This window comes from Salvelinus fontinalis, chromosome 5, assembly GCF_029448725.1.
Source record: "Salvelinus fontinalis isolate EN_2023a chromosome 5, ASM2944872v1, whole genome shotgun sequence".
In the NCBI taxonomy this organism is placed as follows: domain Eukaryota; kingdom Metazoa; phylum Chordata; class Actinopteri; order Salmoniformes; family Salmonidae; genus Salvelinus; species Salvelinus fontinalis.
Window position 1 is genome coordinate 46,236,661 of NC_074669.1, and position 22,127 is coordinate 46,258,787.

At 42.5% G+C, this 22,127-nt stretch overlaps 2 protein-coding genes across 2 annotated transcripts in view; one reads left to right on the forward strand and one right to left on the reverse strand.

The window, feature by feature from the left end:
* Positions 1–1,140: 1,140 nt before the first annotated feature.
* On the forward strand, positions 1,141–11,380 carry LOC129855691 (rab GTPase-binding effector protein 2-like). Its single transcript, XM_055923616.1, has 12 exons — positions 1,141–1,733; positions 2,457–2,618; positions 2,978–3,060; positions 3,137–3,499; positions 5,821–5,916; positions 6,021–6,119; positions 6,203–6,322; positions 6,437–6,515; positions 6,633–6,644; positions 9,736–9,890; positions 10,039–10,155; positions 10,361–11,380. The coding sequence occupies exons 1-12, from the start codon at positions 1,691–1,693 to the stop codon at positions 10,463–10,465; spliced, it is 1,434 nt and encodes a 477-aa protein (XP_055779591.1). The 5' UTR covers positions 1,141–1,690; the 3' UTR covers positions 10,466–11,380.
* A 592-nt stretch (positions 11,381–11,972) lies between these two features.
* LOC129855678 (sarcoplasmic/endoplasmic reticulum calcium ATPase 1-like) overlaps positions 11,973–22,127 on the reverse strand; it is a 39,260-nt gene continuing 29,105 nt past the window's right edge. Inside the window, exons 21-25 of the mRNA XM_055923590.1 lie at positions 20,450–20,535; positions 17,484–17,617; positions 16,702–16,819; positions 15,474–15,591; positions 11,973–12,293 (exon numbers count right to left, since the gene is read on the reverse strand). Coding sequence (XP_055779565.1) covers positions 12,256–12,293; positions 15,474–15,591; positions 16,702–16,819; positions 17,484–17,617; positions 20,450–20,535 — 494 coding nt within the window. The 3' untranslated portion in view covers positions 11,973–12,255. The remainder of the gene's footprint in view (positions 12,294–15,473; positions 15,592–16,701; positions 16,820–17,483; positions 17,618–20,449; positions 20,536–22,127) is intronic.

The following is a 22,127-nucleotide window of genomic DNA, read 5'->3' on the forward strand; positions in this document are numbered from 1 at the left end:
AAAGTGTTAAACAAATATTTGAGATTCTTCAAAGTAGCCACCCTTTCCCTTGATGACAGCTTTGCACACTCTTGGCATTCTCTCAACCAGCTTCATGAGGTTGTCACCTGGAATGCATTTGAATTAACAGGTGTGCCTTGTTAAAAGTTCATTTGTGGAATTTCTTTCCTTCTTAATGTGTTTGAGCCAATCAGTTGTGTTGTGACAAGGTAGGGTTGGTATACAGAAGATATCCTTATTTGGTAAAAGACCAAGTCCATATTATGGCAAGAACAGCTCAAGTAAGCAAAGATAATACATTTTTATTTCACCTTTATTTAACCAAGTAGGCCAGTTGAGAACAAGTTCTCACTTACAACTGTGACCTGGCCAAGATTAAGCTAAGCAGTGCGACAAAAAAACAACAACACAGAGTAGTTACACATGGGATAAACAAAAGTACAGTCAATAACACAACAGAAAAATCTATATACAGTGACAGTCCATCATTACTTCAAGACATGAAGGTCAGTCAATACGGGAAAATTTCAAGAACTTTGAAAGTTTCTTTAAGTGTGTGATTTATTTATAATTTAAGGCACACTTAACCAGCATGGTTAACACAACATTCTGCAGCGATACGCCATGCCATCTGGTTTGCGCTTAGTTGGACTAGCATTTGTTTTTCAACAGGCCAATGACCCAACACACCTCCAGGCTGTGTAAGGGCTATTTGACCAAGAAGGAGAGTGATGGAGTGCTGCATCAGATGACCTGGCCTCCACAATCACCTGAACTCAACCCAATTGAGATGGTTTGGGATGAGTTGGACCGCAGAATGAAGGAAAAACAGCCAAAAAGTGCTCAGCATATGTGGGAAACTGGTGAAGCTGTTTGAGAGAATGCCAAGAGTGTGCAAAGGCAAAGTGTGGCTACTTTGAAGAATCTAAAATCTAAAATATATTTATTTAACACTGTTTTGATTACATGATTCCATATGTGTTATTTCATAGTTTTGATGTTTTCACTATTATTCCACAATGTAGAAAATAGTAAAAATAAAGAAAAACCCTGGAATGAGTAGGTGTGTCCAAACGTTTGACTGGAACTATATATATTTTCTAAGGATCTGGTCTGTCGTAGGAGTGAGGGTAAAAGGTAGTAATGTTCTCTGGTATCCAATTTATGTTTTAATTATTATTTGGGGTATAGGGGAGGGTCACTTTTTTAAAAGTGTTTTCGGGTATGGTCAGGTGAAAATATATTTTACTGAAGGGAGGGCCGCCATTTTCATTTGAGAGATCCGATTTTCTCCAGGTATCCCTCGTAAAGAACGTACAGTCGTATACATCTACGCAAAATTCGTGGCAGGAACAGACATACGGAAACTAGACAGCACTTATTAACTGTATTCAAAATACAGATTCTCTCCCTTTAAAATGGTTGGCATTTTAATAACCTACATATTATGATTCGCTCATCCCATGACAATACGGTAGTTTAACTGGTAAGAATAACAGAAAATTCAATGCAGTCGTCGGCATTTAGGAAGGATGTTACGGAATATCCGTGGGTTTAAACCGGGGAAAGTTATTTCCTGAAGTTGACCAGGAGTGAATAAGTCATGCTTTGAGCTCTCACACCAACCCAACCAGTAGATGATTTTCACGACTAAGACAGTTGGTGCCATTATAGAACAGCTCGGACACAAATGATAATGGAACCGTCGGGGAACTCTCAGAAGGATGACACTGGTAAGAATGTCACCAAGTTAGCCATCAACAAGTGCTTTAGCTACGCTAGCTTGATTGCTAGCTAACTAACCCTTTGTGATAGCCAAATCTCACAAATGCGTGCGAATTTCGGAATGTAGCTACAGACCACTGAACATGTACAAAATGTTGCTATTGCTGGAGCTGTCACTTGCTGAGTGAACTCTTTTGACCTTCCTGTTACTACCACAAAGTCAAAATTGTATCGTAAAAATGTATACTAAAATGTAGTTTTTGGTCTTAATTTAAGGTTAGTTAGGCACAAGGTTAGCAGTGTGGTTAGGTTTAAAATCAGATTTTAAGAAGAGGAATTGTAGAAATAGGCGGGGATTTAGCCATAATAAGTATGATTTTGTGGAGACGTCAGCCAGCCTAACTAGAAGCTGTGGCAGGTGTGTGCCAAGGATTGCCATGTCTCCACTGAGAGACAGCCAAAACAATATTATCTGTCAGTTCGATTGTCAACAGGTGTATTATTACATTCATTAATTGCTTTGCATGGGGTGTTTTGTAATGTTATTGACATAGGAAGGAATAGCCTGTGTAGTAGGCCTAAATGCAATTGCTTGCATGATCATGTTTTATGCAGCTCATAAGATATCTTGAAGTCAGTCTCTCTGGGACTGTTGAACCCCATTCACAACCTTGTATTGTCCTGCGTTCACCATAAACAGATTATGTTATCTAAATTTTTCTTCTTGTCAGGTGCAATGGAGAGCTTGCAGGCCCAGCTAGCAGATTGCCGAGCGCAGCTGGAGCACTGGCAGGGCGTGGCGACAATCTGCGAACTGAGCAAACAGGAGGAGCTGGGAGAGTTGCAGAGACAGTGTGACCAGGAGATGCAGTCTCTTCAGGAGGCCCTCAGAGGTCAGAGAGAGAGCAACACACACACACACACACACACACACACACACACACACACACACACACACACACACACACACACACACACACGCACAGTGTGACCAGGAGATGCAGTCAGAGGTGGAAGACATATTTTCTACATACCAGTGTTTCCCTACCATTGTATAGATGGGGCGGGTCCCCTCTCTTCCGAGGAAAGTTGCTCCATGCCTTCTATTCATCATCGGTTCCCAATGGGGGCTATGGTCAAAATTTTTGCACTAGATAGAGAATAGGGTGCCATTTGGAATGCAGACAATGTGTAGGATCCACCTAGATGACCTGTTATTGTCTGTCATCTCGTTTCTCTCTTCTATTTTCAGAGACGGCTTCTCAGTATGAGGCTAGAATATCTACTCTGCAATCTGAGCGTGCCCAGTGGAGGAGAGCCAGTGTGCAGTCTCAGGTGTGTGCATGTGTTCACCTCAATGTTACTAAACCCATTTCCTTGTCTCTGACCTCTCGCTCTCGCTCTCACTCAGGGCAGTGTAAAGAAGGACGGGGTGGAGGCAGGAGCTATGCAGTCCGAGGGCCAGTCGACAGACTCTCCCACCAATAGCCTCAGAGAGCCAAGAACGGACGGATGGGGTAGCCAACCAGGGGAGGCTGAGGGGCCGGGGGAGGGTGAAGGGGCAGGGCTGGAGGGCTATTTCTCCCAGAACTGTGACTTCGCCTCTTTCTCCTCCTTCTCCTTGGCCACGCCCTCACTGCCCCGCCGCCAACCCCCCCAGGAAGACACCGCCTCCCTGGTCTCCACGGGAACCCTGGTGCCTGAGGCCATCTACCTTCCCCCGCCTGGCCATCGTCTGGTCACACACACCGAATGGGACTCACTTAACACACAGGTGAACACACACACTTTGACATCAATTGACTAAGCAAGCAAGTGAGCACCAGCACCAGTCACACAAACACACTCCAACTAGGACTTATACCAAAAAAAATATATAAATGCAATATGTAAGGTGTTGGTTTCATGAGGTGAAATAAAAGATCTAAGAAATGTTCCATAAACACAAAAAGCTTACTTCTCTCAAATTTGTGCACAAATTTGTTTACATCCCTGTTAGTGAGCATTTCTCCTTTGCCAAGAGAATCCATCCACCTGACAGGTGTGGCATATCAAGAAGCTGATTAAACATTATGATCATTACACAAGTGCCGGGGACAACTCCATTGTGTCCTCCTCCCAGAGTGCTAAGAACCTTGGCGTGATCCTGGACAACACCCTGTCGTTCTCAACTAACATCAAGGCGGTGGCCCGTTCCTGTAGGTTCATGCTCTACAACATCCGCAGAGTACGACCCTGCCTCACACAGGAAGCGGCGCAGGTCCTAATCCAGGCACTTGTCATCTCCCGTCTGGATTACTGCAACTCGCTGTTGGCTGGGCTCCCTGCCTGTGCCATTAAACCCCTACAACTCATCCAGAACGCCGCAGCCGGTCTGGTGTTCAACTTTCCCAAGTTCTCTCACGTCACCCCGCTCCTCCGCTCTCTCCACTGGCTTCCAGTTGAAGCTCGCATCCGCTACAAGACCATGGTGCTTGCCTACGGAGCTGTGAGGGGAACGGCACCTCCGTACCTTCAGGCTCTGATCAGGCCCTACACCCAAACAAGGGCACTGCGTTCATCCACCTCTGGCCTGCTCGCCTCCCTACCTCTGAGGAAGTACAGTTCCCGCTCAGCCCAGTCAAAACTGTTCGCTGCTCTGGCACCCCAATGGTGGAACAAACTCCCTCACGACGCCAGGTCAGCGGAGTCAATCACCACCTTCCGGAGACACCTGAAACCCCACCTCTTTAAGGAATACCTAGGATAGGATAAAGTAATCCTTCTAACCCCCCCCCCCCTTAAAAGAGTTAGATGCACTATTGTAAAGTGGTTGTTCCACTGGATATCATAAGGTGAATGCACCAATTTGTAAGTCGCTCTGGATAAGAGCGTCTGCTAAATGACTTAAATGTAAATGGACAATAAAAGGCCACTCTAAAATGTGCAGTTGTCACACAACACAATGCCACAGATGTTTTGAGGGAGTGTGCAAATTGGCATGCTGACTGAATGTTGACCAGAGCTGTTGCCAGAGAATTGAATGTTCATTTCTCTACAATAAGCTGCCTCCAACGTCATTTTAGAGAATTTGGCAGTATGTTCAACCGGCCTCACAGCTGCAGACCACATGTAACCACGCCAGGACCTCCACATCTAACTTCTTCATCTGCGGGATTGTCTGAGAGCAGCCACCCGGAGAGCTGATGAAACCATGGGATTGCACAAACAATGTATTTCTGCACAAACTGTCTGAAACTGTCTTCGGGAAGCTCATCTGCATGCTCGTCGTCCTCACCAAGGTCTTGGCCTGAATGCAGTTCGGCGTCGTAACTTACTTCAGTGGGAAAATGCTCACCTTCAATGGCTGCTGGAGAAGTGTGCTTTTCACGGTAGAATCCCGGTTTCAACTGTACCGTGCAGATGGCAGACAGCGTGTATGGTGTCGTGTGGGCGAGCGGTTTGCTGATGTCAACGTTGTGAACAGTGCCCCATGGTGGGTTTATGGTATGGCCAGGCATAAGCTATGGACAATGAACACAATTGCATTTTATCGATGGCAATTTGAATGCACAGAGATACCGGGATGAGATCCTGAGGCCCATTATTGTGCCATTCATCCGCCGATATATACGATGGCGTGTTCCAGCTCCCGCCAATATCCAGCAACTTTGCACAGCCATTGAAGAGGAGTGGGACAACATTCCACAGGCCACAATCAACAGCCTGATCAACTCCTTCCCAAGGAGATGTCGTGCTGCATGAGGCAATTGGTGGTCACACCAGATACTGACTTTTTCTGATCCATGCCTCTACCTTTTTTGGGGGGGTATCTCTGACCAACAGATGCATATCTATATTCCCAGTCATGTACAATCCATAGTTCAGGGCCTAATGAATTTATTTCAATTGATTTCGTTATATGAACTATAACTCAGTAAAATGTTTTTGAAATTGCATTTATTTTGAAGTGTACTTAAAGCCTGTTAAAATAGTCTAACACCAATGTTGGCTATCAAACAGGTGAGCAGAACTGTACAGGTCTGGAATGGACTCATGACGTCTTATGTGGTGTGGTGTCTCGTGACGTCTGACGTGGTGTGGTCTGATGTGCAGGTTGTGGAGCTGGAGGGAGAGCTGAGTCGACTGAGGGAAGAGAGGACAGAGCTGGAGAGCGAGCTGGACACACAGACTACTGAGACACACAAACACGTACGCACACCTTTACACACATGGTATATACTGTATATTGAGAAATGTCAGTTATCCACGGAATTGAATGTTGCTGTGTGTGTGTGTGTGTGTGTGTGTGTCAGGTCTCAGTTCTCCAGTCTCAGGTTCAGACCTCGGAGGCCCTCCTACAGGAGCTGCAGAAGTCTTTCAACCAATCACAGAATGCCATCCATAGCAGGCTGGTGAGTGACAGACACTTGGTCCAACCAGGAAGGAGGTCCATGTAGTGTGTGTTTGAGGTGTTGGTGTGTTTGCTTGTTCCCAGGCAGAGCTGTCTCTCTCTCAGAGGAGGGTGTGTAACGAGCTGTCCAGGCTAAAAGGAGAGGAGATCGAGGAGACGTTTGGGGCAGGGGACGCCAACACACACCTTGGTCCTACACTACAGGTACAGTATGCGTGTATATGCGTGCACGTTTGTGTGTGTTCATACAGTCAAGAATCATTGAAATACAAAGGAAATATACTATTACTGTATGCACTGCTGTACTCCCATCTGTAGGGGGCACACAGTGAGGAGAGGCTGCGTATTGAGATCGTCAATCTGAAGGAACAACTGGAGACCCGCGTGGAGGAGAGTGGTCTGTTCATCTGCCTTTCCTTTGCTCTTTCTTTGTGTTGATAAGTGTAATAGAACTTGCCAGCTGGTTCAAAACCAACATACATTCTCTCTTTCTCCTATGGTTCTGCCTCAACAGAAGTTTTACAAGGTGAGTGGGCATTATTATTAAATGTGTGTGTGTGTGAGATCATTTCTAAGTGTGTGGTATAGAAGGCCATAGGAATTAATCAGTAATGCATCACACACAGGCAGTTGATAACAAGCGTTGACCGTAGTAAACTCATCGGTTACATTAGATTAGTCAGGCTAACGAAGCCGACTGTAGACAAGTCAGGGAGGTGCATCTGCCACAGCCAAAAGTCGTACACTAGTGGTTTTCCAACAGCAAGACTCAGATCAACATGGCATAGTCAACATAGCTGCTAAGGTTTTCTTTATAAAGGTATAAATAAACTTTTCTTTAACCCCAGATCACACACAAACTGAAAACAATGTACTTTCTGAAGTACCTTCAGAAAGTATTCACACCCCTTGACTTTTTCCACATATTGTTAGACTAAATAAAATAAAAAATATTAAATTGAGATTTATTGTCACTGGCCTACACACAATACCCCGTAATGTCAAAGTGGAATTGTGTTTTTTGAAATATGTACAAATGAATAAAAAAAATTAAAGCTGAAATGTGACCTACCACCTGGATTTGGTCCTATGGAGCAACATTTGAAACGGTGTTATTCATATTGGATAAAAGTACAGATTCAGATCTAGAAAATGGTGTATATGTAAGTTCACATGTTCCAGAAGACATTTGGACCAAAAACGCTTTTTGATTTAAAAAAAGATGTAATTAAAATGACTGAAGTAGTGACGTGCGACTTATGCCCAGCTTGTTGAAACGGGTCACAAATGTCTTGAGTCAATAAGCATTCAACCCCTTTGTTATAGCAAGCCTAAATAAGTTCAGGAGTTAAAATTAGCTGACCAAAAATAAGTTGCATGGACTCACTGTGTGCAATAATAGTGTTTAATAACCCCCTAAAGTCGATGTCCGTGCCTCTGCGAAAATCTAGTTAGATTTTAATGGGGATTTATTATATTTTTTTAATGCTAAGTTAGAGAACTTTTTTTTGTTGCATGGGCTGCATCTCAATTCACCGCATTTGCCAATGGCAGCCTTCTGCATCTGAGGTGGAAGGTGGCCAAGCTACAGTTGTGTTTTTCAGACCATGAGACATCCTGAAAACCGGTCTTCTCATGAAAACATCTGTAGCGTCCGAATGGTTTGGCCTACATGACTCTTACGAACACGATGGTGTTCTACGTTTAGCTCTACTACCCCCACAAGCGCCACTTATGAAGTCGGTACCGCCGATCTGCCAACTTCTGTCTGTAGCGTCCAATCAGTTTGGTCTACACTGTAATATGACCCCTCTATGCATATTTTTATTTTTTTGTATGCAAATGTGAGACTCTTGCGAACACGTACATGTCAGTTGTTTTGACGCTCACAGGACTCGTCTGAAGGTAGCCCATTACCAGTTAAAAATATTAATGGAACTATATATGGAAGTAGTGAGGTGCCAATTTTTTTTTTTTTTAATATGGGTCTCGCACTTTTTTAAAATTTCCTGATCTTTCTTATGTCTCTCTGATATAGGACAGACACTTTGTTTCAAACCTCAATTAGATAGATTTTTTTAACTCTTTTTCCATGTATCAATCTGTTATTCAATGCATTTCTATGGGCTGTTTGCATTAAGTCCAAATTTGATGTTTTATCAAATAATATATTTATGTCTAAAGTGGTCCTAAAATTCCAAATCAAATGATCCTTTGTATGACCATCTTAAAACAATTCCATATGTTATCTAATTGACAGAGTGAAAATAAGGAAGTGTACAGAATAAAAAAATATTCCTTAAACATGCATCCTTTTTGCATCAAGGCACTAAAGTAATACTGCAAAAAATGTGGCAAAGCAATTGACTTTTTGGCCTGAATACAAAGTCTTATGTTTAGGGCAAATCCAACACATTACTGAGTACCACTCTCAATATTTTCAAGCACAGTGGTGGCTGCATCATGTTATGGGGTTTGCTTGTAATCGTTAAGGACTGGGGGATTTTTCTGGATTAAAAAAAATGGAATGGCGCTGAACACAGGCAAAATCCTAGAGGAAAACCTGTTTGTCTGCTATCCATTAGACACTGGGTGTAAATTCACCTTTCAGCGGGACAATAACCTAAAACACAAGGCCAAATCTACACTGGAGTTGCTTACCAAGAAGACGGTGAATGTTCCTGAGTGGCCGAGTTACAGTTTTGACTTAAATCAGGGTGAATATCTATGGCAAGACTTAAATAGATTTCTAACCATGAACAACAACCAATTTGATAGAGCTTAAGGAATAATGGGCACATATTGTACAATCCAGGTGTGCAAAGTGCTTAGAGCAGGGGTGTCAAACTCATTCCATGGAGGGCCTAGTGTATGCTGGTTTTTGTTTTATCCTTTCAATTAAGACCTAGACAACCAGGTGAGTGGAGTTCCTTACTAATTAGTGACCTTAATTCATCAATCAAGTACAAGGGAGGAGTGAAAACACTGCCCCCCCCCCCCCTCATGGCTTGAGTTTGACACGTTTCTTAAAGACTTACTTACAGCTGTTATCGCTGCCAACGGAGATTCTAACATGTGTGAATACTTATGTAAATGAGATATTTCTGTATTTAATCTATTTGTTAACATATATTAAAAAAAAACATGTTTTCACTTTGTCATTATGGGGTATTGTGTAAATGGGTGAGCAGGGAAAAAAATCTATTTCATCCATTTTGAATTGAGGCTGTAACACAACAATGTGGAATAAGTGAAGGGGTATGAATACTTCCTGAAGGCAGTGCGTAAAGCATTTGTTAGAGAGAGATCTCAAATACCAGAAACATTGATTGGTTGACAAGTAGTGCCTCCCAGTAGCCAGGTGATGGCTGCATGGTGCCGTCGGTGAAAAGCAACTGCAGCAATTGAAGGAGACTTCATCACAAACCGCATGACCTTTGATCACATGGTTGTTTTTGTGACGTTCATGCAGTTATCCACATAATGCAATACACTTTGAAAGGTGGTGACTTGACAAAACGTATCTGCTCGAACACGTCCGTTGTCTTTCCCTTGTGAAGCCGGTCTTCTAACCTCGATGGGACTTCCTTGTTCAATAAAACCTTTGCCCTCTGCAGTGCAGCTGTCCAGTCTGAAGACAGAGATGGAGCGGGTCCAGTGTCAAAAGGAGACACTGCAGGTGGAGCTACAGAACGGTCGCACCGAGCTACAAGGTCTCAGCGTGGCGCTCTCACACCTACAAGGAGACAGCAAGACTCTCAGCCATGACAAGGTACTGTACAGGGGGACCAGGGATAGATTTGTGTCCGTCCGTGTTGTACCTTTTGTGTACTTAGTGTTCCCAAAGTAGGAAAGATAACATGTTACTGTAGTTCTTTCCCTCTCTCCCCATTCTCACTCCCTTTCTATCTCCCTCCTAGGTGTCCCTCCAGCAACGGTGTTTGGAGCTGCGTAGCCAGATTGTCAGTATGCGTTCTCAGGTGGACACCAGCCAGATGGTGCAGAGGGACTTTGTCCAGCTTTCACAGTCACTGCAGGTACATTACACTGTTTCAGGACCAGCCCACTCGGGGTGTATTCACATTGGGTTGGTTTATGTTATTTTACAGCACTGATCTAGGTCAAGTCCAGCTGGATTCCATATATTTTTTGTTCCATAGTCAAATGACCATGAGGCTTCTTACTCCACCCTCTCGCTTTCCCTTTCTGTCTGTTTCTCTGTCCTTCATCGCTTTCTTCTAGGTGAAGCTGGAGTTGATCCGTCAGGCTGAAACTCTGGACCAGGTCAGGGACATCTTGGAGGAGGGGCTTCCTGAAGAGGGTGCCCCGCCCACTGATGCCACGTGAGTCTATCAGAGCAGCACAACAGAGCCAAAGCGACGGGAGAAACAGGAAGTATTCCAAGGGTGACCAATAAGAACAAGGCTGGACATGAAGTGCAACCATGGAGAAAGACTTGACCACTATCCCCGCTTTGAAGAGGAGTGGGCTTAGCAAGGCACTGTGAATAATCACTGATAGACAAGTCACCTTTCATTCCAGACAACTCATAATGAGTCAGATCTGTGCTGGCCTTGTTCAGGCCAATCCTCTCCAACATTGGGAATCACCACCTCAGCTTGTATTGTGACTTGGAATATTTGTACTTTAGAGCTGTTCAATGATATGATATTTTTGGTTGCACCTCGACTTGTTGCTTGAGCGCCCTCCACATCTTTCCATATTTGGGAGTAATTTTTATTTTATTTTCTCATGTTCAATGACCAAACACTCATTCTAAGACTGAACTTAACCTCCTTTTTTAACTGGACTCATTAAGAACTTGAATATTTGTATTGAAGTTCCTGACTCGACATTCCCGCCAGTCGGATGTGATGAGAAACACTCCATTACTGCTTAGTGGAAGTCACTAAAATGCAATATGTTGAAAATAGGCCAGTATCTACTGTAAGTAATACCGTATTATGATACTTCTGACACATGGAAATTACACACGTACACACTCACCCACCTCTCAGGACCAGTGGGCACTTTGCTTGACTTCCAATCATTGATCTTAAAGCACTGCCCTTGTTGATACCAGTGAGTAACACTAAAAACTCTATAACCAACCACTCCAGTGACACAATTACCTTTATACCTTTTTAGACTTTACCACTTTTTTTAAATGAAGAATAAGAGATAAGAAACCTGTGAATGAATTTTGCGTTCTCTCTTGTTGATACTAATTGCCTTAATATATAAATATACATTGAAAGACTACTCATTGCAGGATCGTGTTTTTCTTGTGTAATTGTTTGCGGAGAGAGGTGTGTCCACCCTGTTATACAGCTGTGAAGCATGGATCCCTTAGTCGGCACATGAAAACCCTGGAGGCCTTCCAAATAATGTGCCTTCAAGAAGATCCTCTGTGTTACCTGGCTGGATGCAGTACACCACACGGAGGTACTGAAATGGGCTGGCAGTGGTAGCATGCAGTCCACCTTAAACAATCACCAACTAAGATGGCTTGTTCATGTCATCTGCGTGCTAGAGGGCCGACATCCGCCGAAAGTGCTCAACGGCCACATGAAGGCAAACGCTCTGCTGGTGGCCAGAAGAAGCGGATGCAGGACCGAATTAAAACCACTCTGAAGAGGTACAAGATCAATCCATCCAGTATAGAGGACCTAGCCACCTGAGGCATGCTCACAGGGCTATTCCAACCAAGCCTTCACATGCGCTGTCTGCAGCTGTATATCCATGATTGAACTCCACAGACACCAAAGGACTCATAAGTGAAGGAGAAGATGCTTCTCATCAACCATAAGTAAGTATGTGAGATACTGGGAATCAAACCAAAACCAATAACAATTAACCAGACACTTGTATTCTCTTTTAATACAGTTTTATTTTTTAAGAATAATTTGAATATATTGTTCATGTCATAACACTTTCTTATATATTAACTTAATTTCAATACATACACAAATATATATTTTTTTTTTTGTAATTTTCTGTTGGCTTTGTTTCATTCTTTGATCTTGTTAGATTTTTTTTCTCTCGCTTCTAGTGACGGTCTGCGCTCTCATTTCTGGGAAGTGCTTCCACCGTTCCTCTTCTCATTCTTTTCTCTCCTTTATACTCCAGGTGTTCTTTTAGTCCCACTTCTTGCTTACTAGATTGTCATCAGCAACTGCATGGGAAAGAGAAGGGTATTGGCAACCGGATAAGGTAGGGCTAGACTTAAGTCCCAAATTGAGCACTAGCCCCTAGGGATCAATTTGGAGGATAGGTATAAGCAATATGGGGAACATTTCAATCCAGCCTAAAATTACCATATTAGAAATACAGTCCTTTTAGATCTACATGAAGTACTATTGATTGACGTGGAGTTGGGCATGCATCTATTCTGGCCATTTAGTTACATTTTAGTTCTGCTCAATTGACGTTATCCAACACTTATATACTCAACAGCAAATATTGGTGGTTCTGTGTAGCTCAGTTGGTACAGCATGGCACTTCAAATGCCAGGATTGTGGGTTCAATTCCCAGAGGCCACCCACTTATAAAATGTATGCACGCATTACCAAGTTTTGTATAAAAGCGTCTGCTAAATGATACCAACATTTTTACTATGTTCATAAAAAAAACTGACTTTTCCATACAATAATAGGCTACTACTGTATGTTGACTGCAGTTAAATGTTAATGTTGGAAAATTGTAATATTAACAAGTTAAAACTGCAAAGGCTAACCTTGTCCTACCACTACCTACATGCACGAATTACCTCAAGTAACCTGTACTCCCGCACACTGACTCGGTACCGGTACTCCCATATATAGCCTTGTTATGTTATTGTGTTACTTTTTATTATTTTTGACTTTAGTTGGTAAATATTTTCTTAACCAACAATGCAGTTCAAGAAGAGTTAAGGGATTTGTAAGTAAGCATTTCACGGTAAGGTCTAAACTTGTATTCGGCGAATGTGACAGTTTGATTTGATTTGTCCCCAAGCTAGATCTTGCTGGTGGAAGAGTACAAAGGCAATTACTACCTAAATGTGACATTTATAGCCATAAAATTAGACACAGTTTTATTAAGCAATATGGTGATATATAGAAACCTGTAGGAAGTCACTCACACAGACTTTAGTGAATACATATAAGGGTGGATATTATATGTATTATATATTATCAGTGTAAATTTAGTGTTGACACTATCTGGACACAAAATACAAAACCATTGAATCATAAACAAAGTGAAAACAGGATGGATGGGGGGGAGTAGCAGGGGCAGGTATAGGAAAAGTGGGGGAGAGGGCAATGAAGGCACCTGATAGGAAGATATATCATATTAATCTATTAAAGGTTTTGCAATTAAATATGTCATATTTAGAATGGATGATAGTCTTAGTAAGCCATTGAAGCAGGTATGAAAGTCTGTGGATCAATGTTCACTCTAAGCTGTTTGCGTGCACAGACACGCACCACGTCCAGGACTCCCATGCAGATATCAGCCCGCGCAGAGATGCAAGAGATTGAACTTAACTGAGTTTGCTCTATGTAGATCAATGTTTCTCTGATTTAATCAACACTTATCAGCCTCTTTTCAGCGCAACAAAACAAATCTAAGATTGAGTCTGTGATTTTGTTGTAGTTAGAGCCACAGCTAGCCTAGGCAGCCGATAGTGGGCTCAAGATATTTTCCTCAACTACAGTACAGTGGTGGGAAAAGTACACAATTTTGTCATACTTGAGTAAAAGTAAAGATACTTTCATAGAAAATGACTAAAGTAAAAGGGAAAGGCATCCAGTAAAATGCTACTTAAGTAAAAAAATATTTGGTTTTAAATAATGTCAAATTCCTTAAGCAAACCAGACAGCACCATTTTCTTGTTTTTTTCTTCTTCAAATTACCCATAGCCAGGGGCACGCTCCAACCCTCAGACATAATTTACAAACGAAGCATGTGTTTAGTGAGTCTGCCAGATCAGAGGTAGTAGGGATGACAATGCGTTATATAAATAGGTGTGTGAATTAGACCATTTTCCTGTCCAGCTAAGCATTCAAAATGTAAAGAGTATATTTGGGTGTCCGGGAAAATGTATGGAGTAAAAAGTACATTTTCTTTAGAAATGTATTGAAGTAAAAGCATAAAGTTGTCAAAAATATGAAGTGAAGTACAGATACCAAAAAAACCTACTTAAGTAGTACTTTCACGTATTTTTTTTACTAAGTTCTTTACATCACTGCTACAGTACACACTTTTCTATTTTTTTTCTTTTTTCGGACAGCCTGCCATTTTAAAGCTGGTTAAGAAGGAAAATTATGCTTTGGCAGCATGAATGGAGGATGCTTTATGTACGAGCCGGCCCACTGGCGACACGAATGTTTTACCTGCAGGGCACATCAATCCTAAAAAATAGTACTGATCAAACACCCACTATCGGCTGTCTAGGCTAAGCCAAAGCGCATCGGAGTATAATTCTATTGACTGGTAGTACACGAGTGGTCTTTCAATCACCAGCCAGTGGATTTGCTTTTCAGACCAGAGCTGTGCGTGTGCACATTTGTTGATATTCTTTGCTAGCTAGCAAGTTATTAGCCCAGTTATATGTAAGTATTGGTGTTACAAAGGCTCATGGCAGCAACCAGGTTTTCCTTCTCTGGCCACTCCCTGGCTAATTACCACACCTGTTCCCAGTGAACTAATTGACATTCCTGCACTATTTAAGCTGCAGCTTTCCCCCTAGTTGTGCTGTGATTCAATCCGGTGGCCATCTTGCCTTTTGTTCTTTCTTTGTTGTGTGTGACTGACTTAAAACCACAATTCCATAACCTCCAAACAACCCAGTGTGCTCTGTGTATGCAATAAAATCAAGTATTAGATTCCTGGCCATCTCCTCATTCCTCTGACATACTACCGCTATTGTACATCGGTCAGGAACAGTCCTAAACCTAATTTACAGTCCACCCTAGCCCTAATGCCTTTTCTTCAATTGGTCAGCGATGGGGCGTTACTGCTTCCTACAAGAGCATAATGTAAAAATGTTTTTAAAAGACTGCATTGAACACCCCATATAGGCTATTGTAGGCTATATCATAGAAATCAAAATTGTGAAAATGTTATGGGACTTGCATTACTGGTTTTGTTGGTAGGCCACTCTGACAGGTCTACAATATCCTATTGGCTACTGTCTAAAACTGTGAAGTTACACAGAATTCTCCCAACATTCCAGTTTTCACTCGCAAGACCTGAAATTTGCTCAGTGCCCAAAATAATTAGAGGGAACATTTTCTGTGGATATTACAGGATATTATTACAAGGAATGTTAGATTTACTCAATAATAGATTTGTGTGTGTGTATCCTTACCCTCCAGGTAATTACGGGCCACAAACTTGAGGACCTCGTCAATGAGGATGACAGGGAAGGAGAGCTTGAGCACCACCATCCATTTTTCCACGTTCAAGTGGGTCAATTTAAAGATCATCTGCAGAAGAGAGGACAGGCACATTTCAGACATATCACATACTACTACTTAGTTATCACATACTCTTAAGGCTAGTTTCAATCCGATCGGGCTATGCACCTTTTTAAAAGCAATGTTTGCGTAGACCACTCACTGTAAACGGTGCATATGTCGTCTCAATTGGAAATTACCTTTAAATGTAAATCTCACTATAACGGTACAGATTGAATATAGGCCTTACTCAATTGTCAAATACTCTTACTCAAGTATCACTCTTACTTAGGGCTCTATTCAATCTGTATCGCTGAAGCGTTACAGATTATGCGATAGAAATGTTCAGGTCATTTCCGATTGAGCCAATATATATTTTTTTATTTTTCCGTTATTTTACCAGGTAAGTTGACTGAGAACACGTTCTCATTTGCAGCAACGACCTGGGGAATAGTTACAGGGGAGAGGAGGGGGATGAATGAGCCAATTGTAAACTGGGGATTATTAGGTGACCATGATGGTTTGAGGGCCAGATTGGGAATTTAGCCAGGACACCGGGGTTAACACCCCTACTCTTACGATAAGTGCCATGGGATCTTTAATGACCTCAGAGAGTCAGGACACCCGTTTAACGTCCCATCCGAAAGACGGCACCCTACACACAGGGCAGTGTCCCCAATCACTGCCCTGGGGCATTGGGATATTTTTTAGACCAGAGGAAAGAGTGCCTCCTACTGGCCCTCCAACACCACTTCCAGCAGCATCTGGTCTCCCATCCAGGGCCTGACCAGGACCAACCCTGCTTAGCTTCAGAAGCAAGCCAGTAGTGGTATGCAGGGTGGTATGCTGCTGGCGCAATATGTAGCGTTTACCGCGAATGCAGTCTCCGCTAACGCGGGAACATTGCTTTTAAAATGTCAATCGCGCTCTAACGCTATTTTTTCCGCAATACGAATTGAATAGCCCTTCGTGTCAGGGAACACAGTAAAGGGGATTGTATTATAACAATGTTTGGCTGGGAGAGAGAGAGTAAGACAAAAAGGAGGCAGCGAGAGATGGATGAAGGATCAAAACTAGTGGTCCTTGGAGCCGGACAGGACAAGTATGGGAGGGTTGTGGTGCGAGGTAAGGCAGACTCACAGGCATGGGGTCCACGTAAATGATCACGAAGTGGAGTGACATGGAGAGGGACATGGCTCCAACCAGCCATAGGTTGCTCCAGGGTGGCATGCGCAACAGGGACTGGTTCTCAGACAAACTGGGGGGACAGAGGGGTTACGTAAGGCACGCTGGCTAAACACTGTGCGCTGAGATGTTTGGATCCTTTTTGAAATGTACATTTGATTTGTGAATCCAAATAAAGTATTTAAAATGTGTGTGGATGCAGGTGTGTGCCAAGAGGTGTGCAGAAGCGTGTGATCTGAGATTACATGGTGAGGGATGGAGGATAATGTTTGTTCTGCACGGTTAATCTAAAATTACTCTTCCAATTTCTTTGGGGTTACACTACACTTTCAATGTCATAGCTACTTCTGGGATTAGGTTTTCATATCATACTCTTGATACTCTGTGTTTTAGAAACACACTGTTATAGAAGTGCTATAATTTATTAACATAAGTGTTTTATATAACTTTACTGTTCTACCTCTAAATTGATATACTGTGTATCAAGAATTACAGTGCTAACAAACTACCAATGTTGCAAATTTTGAGGACCCAGATTAAGCCTACTCCTGTCCTGCATGTCAAATGGATAATCTCCATTGAAAGTGCTTTTCTTTTTGTCAAGGATTAGGCTTAATCTGGGATTCGGGCCCTTAATGTTATGCATAATTGAATCTTGCTTTTCTAACATGAATCTTCTATCATTCCTTTATATTGAACCAGGCAGGAACAAATGTTTCTTCTAGTTGCAGTCTGACCTGTTGAGGGCATTGCACATCTCGATGGTGACCAACACAGACAGGGCCATGGTCATGGGCGGAGCGGCCTCAAACACCTCACAGTGGACGCCGACAAAGTCCTCGTTTTCCTCGTGGCACTGCATGAAGTGGGACTGAAGAGAGAAATCAAGAGAATTAGGATGGAACCATTTACTAGATTATCATTCACTACAGAATCATTCACTACATTTTTGCTCAGTAAGAAGTTTAAATTTAGATCCTAGGTAGCCCCTACCAATAACATTAAATATCCACAAAATTGATGATCATGATGAAGGTCTTTGACTATAGGTGTATTTTAAATGAGGATCTCTTGATGATGATTATGGTTTTAGACCAACAACGCAACATATATGAATTTGGCACTGCAGTGGCACTTTTGTACGGTTTATTTCATTATCTGGGATGGCGTTTCATGTCGGTTTTTATCTGGTGAAGAGAAAGACAAATTTCTACATTTGTGTTGATAAAGTTTATCTAATTCTAAAAAGCAGTACTTTTAACCAGGGCCTACACACCAGACTGCACATTTTTGCTCAATAAAGAATTTAAATGTAAGTCCTAGGTAGCCCCTGCCCCCAGGATTGTATAGGGGAAAAATTAATTAATTCAGAGCTACATTGAGAGCCAGACTAGGGTTCGATTTAGGATTGGGATTGTCTGCTTCATTTTTATTTTATTTTATTTAACTTTTATTTAACTAGGCAAGTCAGTTAATAACAAATTCTTAATTACAATGACAGCCTGGCAAATGGTGGCAAATCTGATGGCCGAATGGTAAAGAACATCTAGCCGCTCGAGAGCAACATTACCTGCCGATCTATAAATGATGTCTCCGTAATCTAGCATGGGTAGGATGGTCATCTGATTCAGGGTTAGTTTGGCAGCTGGGGTGAAAGGGGAGCAATTACGATAAAGGAAACCAAGTCTAGATTTAACTTCAGCCTGCAGCTTTGATATGTGCTGAGAGAAGGACAGTACACTGTCTAGCCATACTCCCAAGTACTTGTATGAGGTGACTACCTCAAGCTCTAAATCCTCAGAGGTAGTAATAACACCTGTGGGAGGAGGGGCATTCTTCTTATCAAACCACATAACCTTGTTCTGAACACCTCCAAAACAAAGGTCAAGGGTAGAGAAAGCTTGTTGGACACTAAGGAAGCTTTGATGTAGAGCATTTAACACAAAATCTGGGGAGGGGCCAGCTGAGTATAAGAATGTATCATCTGCATATAAATGGATGAGAGAGCTTTCTACTGCCTGAGCTATGTTGTTGATGTAAATTGAGAAGAGTGTTAGGCCTAGGATTGAGCCTTGGGGTACTCCCTTGGTGACAGGCAGTGGCTGAGACTGCAGATTTTCTGACTTTATACACTGGGCTCTTTGAGAGAGGTAGTTAGCAAATCAGCCCAAAGACCCTTTAGAGACACCAATACTTCTTAGCCGGCCCACAAGAATGGAATGGTCTACTGTATCAAAAGCTTTGCCAAGTCAATAAAAATAGCAGCACAGTATTGCTAAGACTCAAGGGAAATGGTGACATCATTGAGGACCTTTAAGGTTGCAGTGACACATCCATAACCTGAGCGGAAACCAGATTGCATACCCGAGAGAATACTATCGACATCAAGAAAGCCAGTAAGTTGATTATTAACAAGTTTTTCCAACACTTTTGATAAACATGGCAAATAGAAAGAGGCCTATAACAGTTAGGATCAGCTTGATCTACCCCTTTAAATAAAGGACTAACCGTGGCTGCCTTCCAAGCAATGGGAACCTCCCCAGAAAGGAGAGACAGGCTTGGCGATGATAGGGACAGCAACCTTAAAGAAGAAAGGGTCTAAAACATCTGACCCAGATGTTTTTTTGGGATCAAGTTTAAGGAGCTCCTTTAGCACCTCAGACTCAGTGACTGCCTGCAGGAAGAAACTTTGTAGCGAGGCAGGGGAAAAATAGGGAGAAGCATCGGGGATAGGTGCATTAGAAGGGGTGGGATATGAGGAAATGTTGGATGGGCAAGGAGGCATGGCTGAGTCAAATAGAAATCCTGACTTAATGAAGTGGTGATTAATTGAAGAACTCAGCCATATGCTTCTTGTCAGTAACAACCACATCATCAACATTAAGGGACATGGGCAGCTGTGAGGAGGAGGGTTTATTCTCCAGGTCTTTAACTGTTTTCCAGAACTTCTTGGGGTTAGACACAGAGAGAGAGAGAGAACTGCTCCTTGAAGTAACTAACTTTGACCTTCTGGATAGCCTGAGTGCACTTATTTCTCATTTACCTGAACGATAGCCAGCCAGCCTGAGTATGCGTGTACCGAGCCTTTCGCCGAATGCAATTCTTGAGGTGGAGTAACTCTGCAAGATCACGGTCGAACCAGGGACTGAACCTGTTTTTAATTCTCATTTTCTTTATGCGGGCATGTTTGTTAAAAATACCACTGAAAATATAAAAAAAGAATGTCCAAGCGTCTTCGACTGAGGGGATCAAGCTGATTCTATAACATTTTACAAAGTCCAGTTCATGAAGGAAGGCTTGCTCATTAAAGTTTTTGAGCAAGCGTCTATGAAAAATCAGGACAGGTTGTTTCACTGAGAAGCAATTATGAACGCTGTAAAACAATGATCACTAAGGTCATTACAGAAAACACCAGACTGATACTGTACCTATCAGGATTATTTGTGAGGATAACATCGAGGACAGTAGTGTTTTCTGGGTATTTGGAGTCATACCTTGTGGGATTGGTAACAATCTGAGACAGATTTAGGGAGTCCCATTGCTTTAGGATTTGGTCAGACTTGGTCAGGACTTGCTTAAGGGGGTGCTCCTCCCATAGACACCAATGTGTTAGCAGTCTGCTTAGTTCATTGACTTCCATTGAAATAAAAATTAGGGAGTAGGAGGTCTTGCTTCCTCTTCCATATCTAATGCTACTACTCACCAGCTGGTAGAAAGACACGCCAGGGCCGTCCTCACTGTAGAGGAACCACCAGGCGGCAGCAGCAACGGTGGCAGCACCAACGTAGCCTGGAACACAGACCACAGGAAGTCAGGTAACATTGATCTAAATTGTAATTTGTCAATTGTCCAATTGATTTGATTACCTTTTCCCGTTGAAGTATCGAGATGAGATGATGGCATACTTTGCTGTTGTTTGCTTGTGTAGAATTGAATTACTTTGAATTAAATGTGTATTTTTTATCTACCGTGTTCCTTTATCCCTAGGATGTACAGAAACGGTGTAACATTAATTTGATTATTGCTTTGGCTGCAGTTTGTGTCCCACCACCATGCCAATAAAGCACTGCTCAATTTAAATGTGGTGTGGTAGAGGGGGGCAGGGTGTCTAGGCTGTAAGCCAGTGGAGGCTCCTCAGAAGAGGACGGGGTGGTTTTTGTTGTTGTGAAACAAAAGAAGTTATCATTTTTAGGTAAAACTTTCCTAAACATATTCACGGCACCAAATAATTGATTAAAGGTCTAAAGTAGTGTTAGCTATAATATTGTTATAATGCCTTCATTATTAAAGCAGACGTGGTTGTAACACTTTGCTGCACCCCACAGATGAACCAGTTCTGCCTGTGCCAGATACTAACCTTATTCCCACACACACACAGAGAGAGATGGCTGACACAAACCATTTATGAGCACTGATAAGGCAGGGGGGCGCTCTGACCTCAGGGGGGCGCTCTGACCTCAGGCGCCAGTTGCTGGTGTCTGCTTCAACATCTTGTCAATACAAGAGACAACCCAGACCGGCATGGCACTCAACGAGCATGCGCATGCATATACACACACACACACAAACCCCTGTTTCAGGCGGGAGTTCCAAGGACAAAGAACACTACTGAGAACCAATGGAACATTGATATCAGCCTGAAGGGGACCGCCCTCCACTCACAGCGACCAGTCAGGAGAGCAGAACTACTAGAATCTAACTACGTCATTTCACTGTATAAAATGTATTGCAGAATATGAGTCGGGGCTCCTCCTGCTAGCTCCCTCTGAGCTAAATGGAAGAGCCCGTGCACGTGTTGTCAGATATCTTTGCAACTTATTAAACTGCCTTAAATATCATACCTTATCCACCTGGTCTAGCGTCTCAACTTGGTCTCTCTCTTCTAGTAAATATCATCAATCTTTAACATGGTAGCAGAGGACGGTTTTCTAAGAACCTGAATTCGGTCCATAGGAGGATGATGAGAAGAGAGAGAGAAGTTGGAGACAAATCCAGAGAGACGGGTGACCTGAAAAGGAGCTGCCGGGGATTCATCTCACCTCAGGAATCTGATCTAAAAGTCGACTAAACAAAAGGTAAGCAGAGCCGGTTAAATCAAAAATCTGCATATTGTATTATAGAGATAACCAAATTTAAGATCAGTGACTGAGTGTGAGTATGAATTTCCGTTAAATTTATTATATAAGTTGCATACTAAGGCATTGATGCAAAGATATTTGTGATATAGTCTAAGAATGAAAAGAGATGAAATGAGTAATGAGAAATGATTGACCACCGTAGAAGCGGGCCTAGTTGCTAGAACTAGAAGGATCCTGCACGGTTGAAGTGTCTGTTCAAGTTGTATCAGTGTCCGGGACTAGAAGTTAGTGTAAGTTGAAGAT

Bases quoted from the DNA above. Each gene is read 5' to 3' on its own strand.
- LOC129855691 (XM_055923616.1), top strand. From the start codon at position 1,691: ATGATAATGGAACCGTCGGGGAACTCTCAGAAGGATGACACTG. The intron at 1,734-2,456 runs GTAAGAATGTCA...TCTTCTTGTCAG, and splicing joins CTCTCAGAAGGATGACACTG to GTGCAATGGAGAGCTTGCAG. The intron at 2,619-2,977 runs GTCAGAGAGAGA...TTCTATTTTCAG, and splicing joins TCTTCAGGAGGCCCTCAGAG to AGACGGCTTCTCAGTATGAG.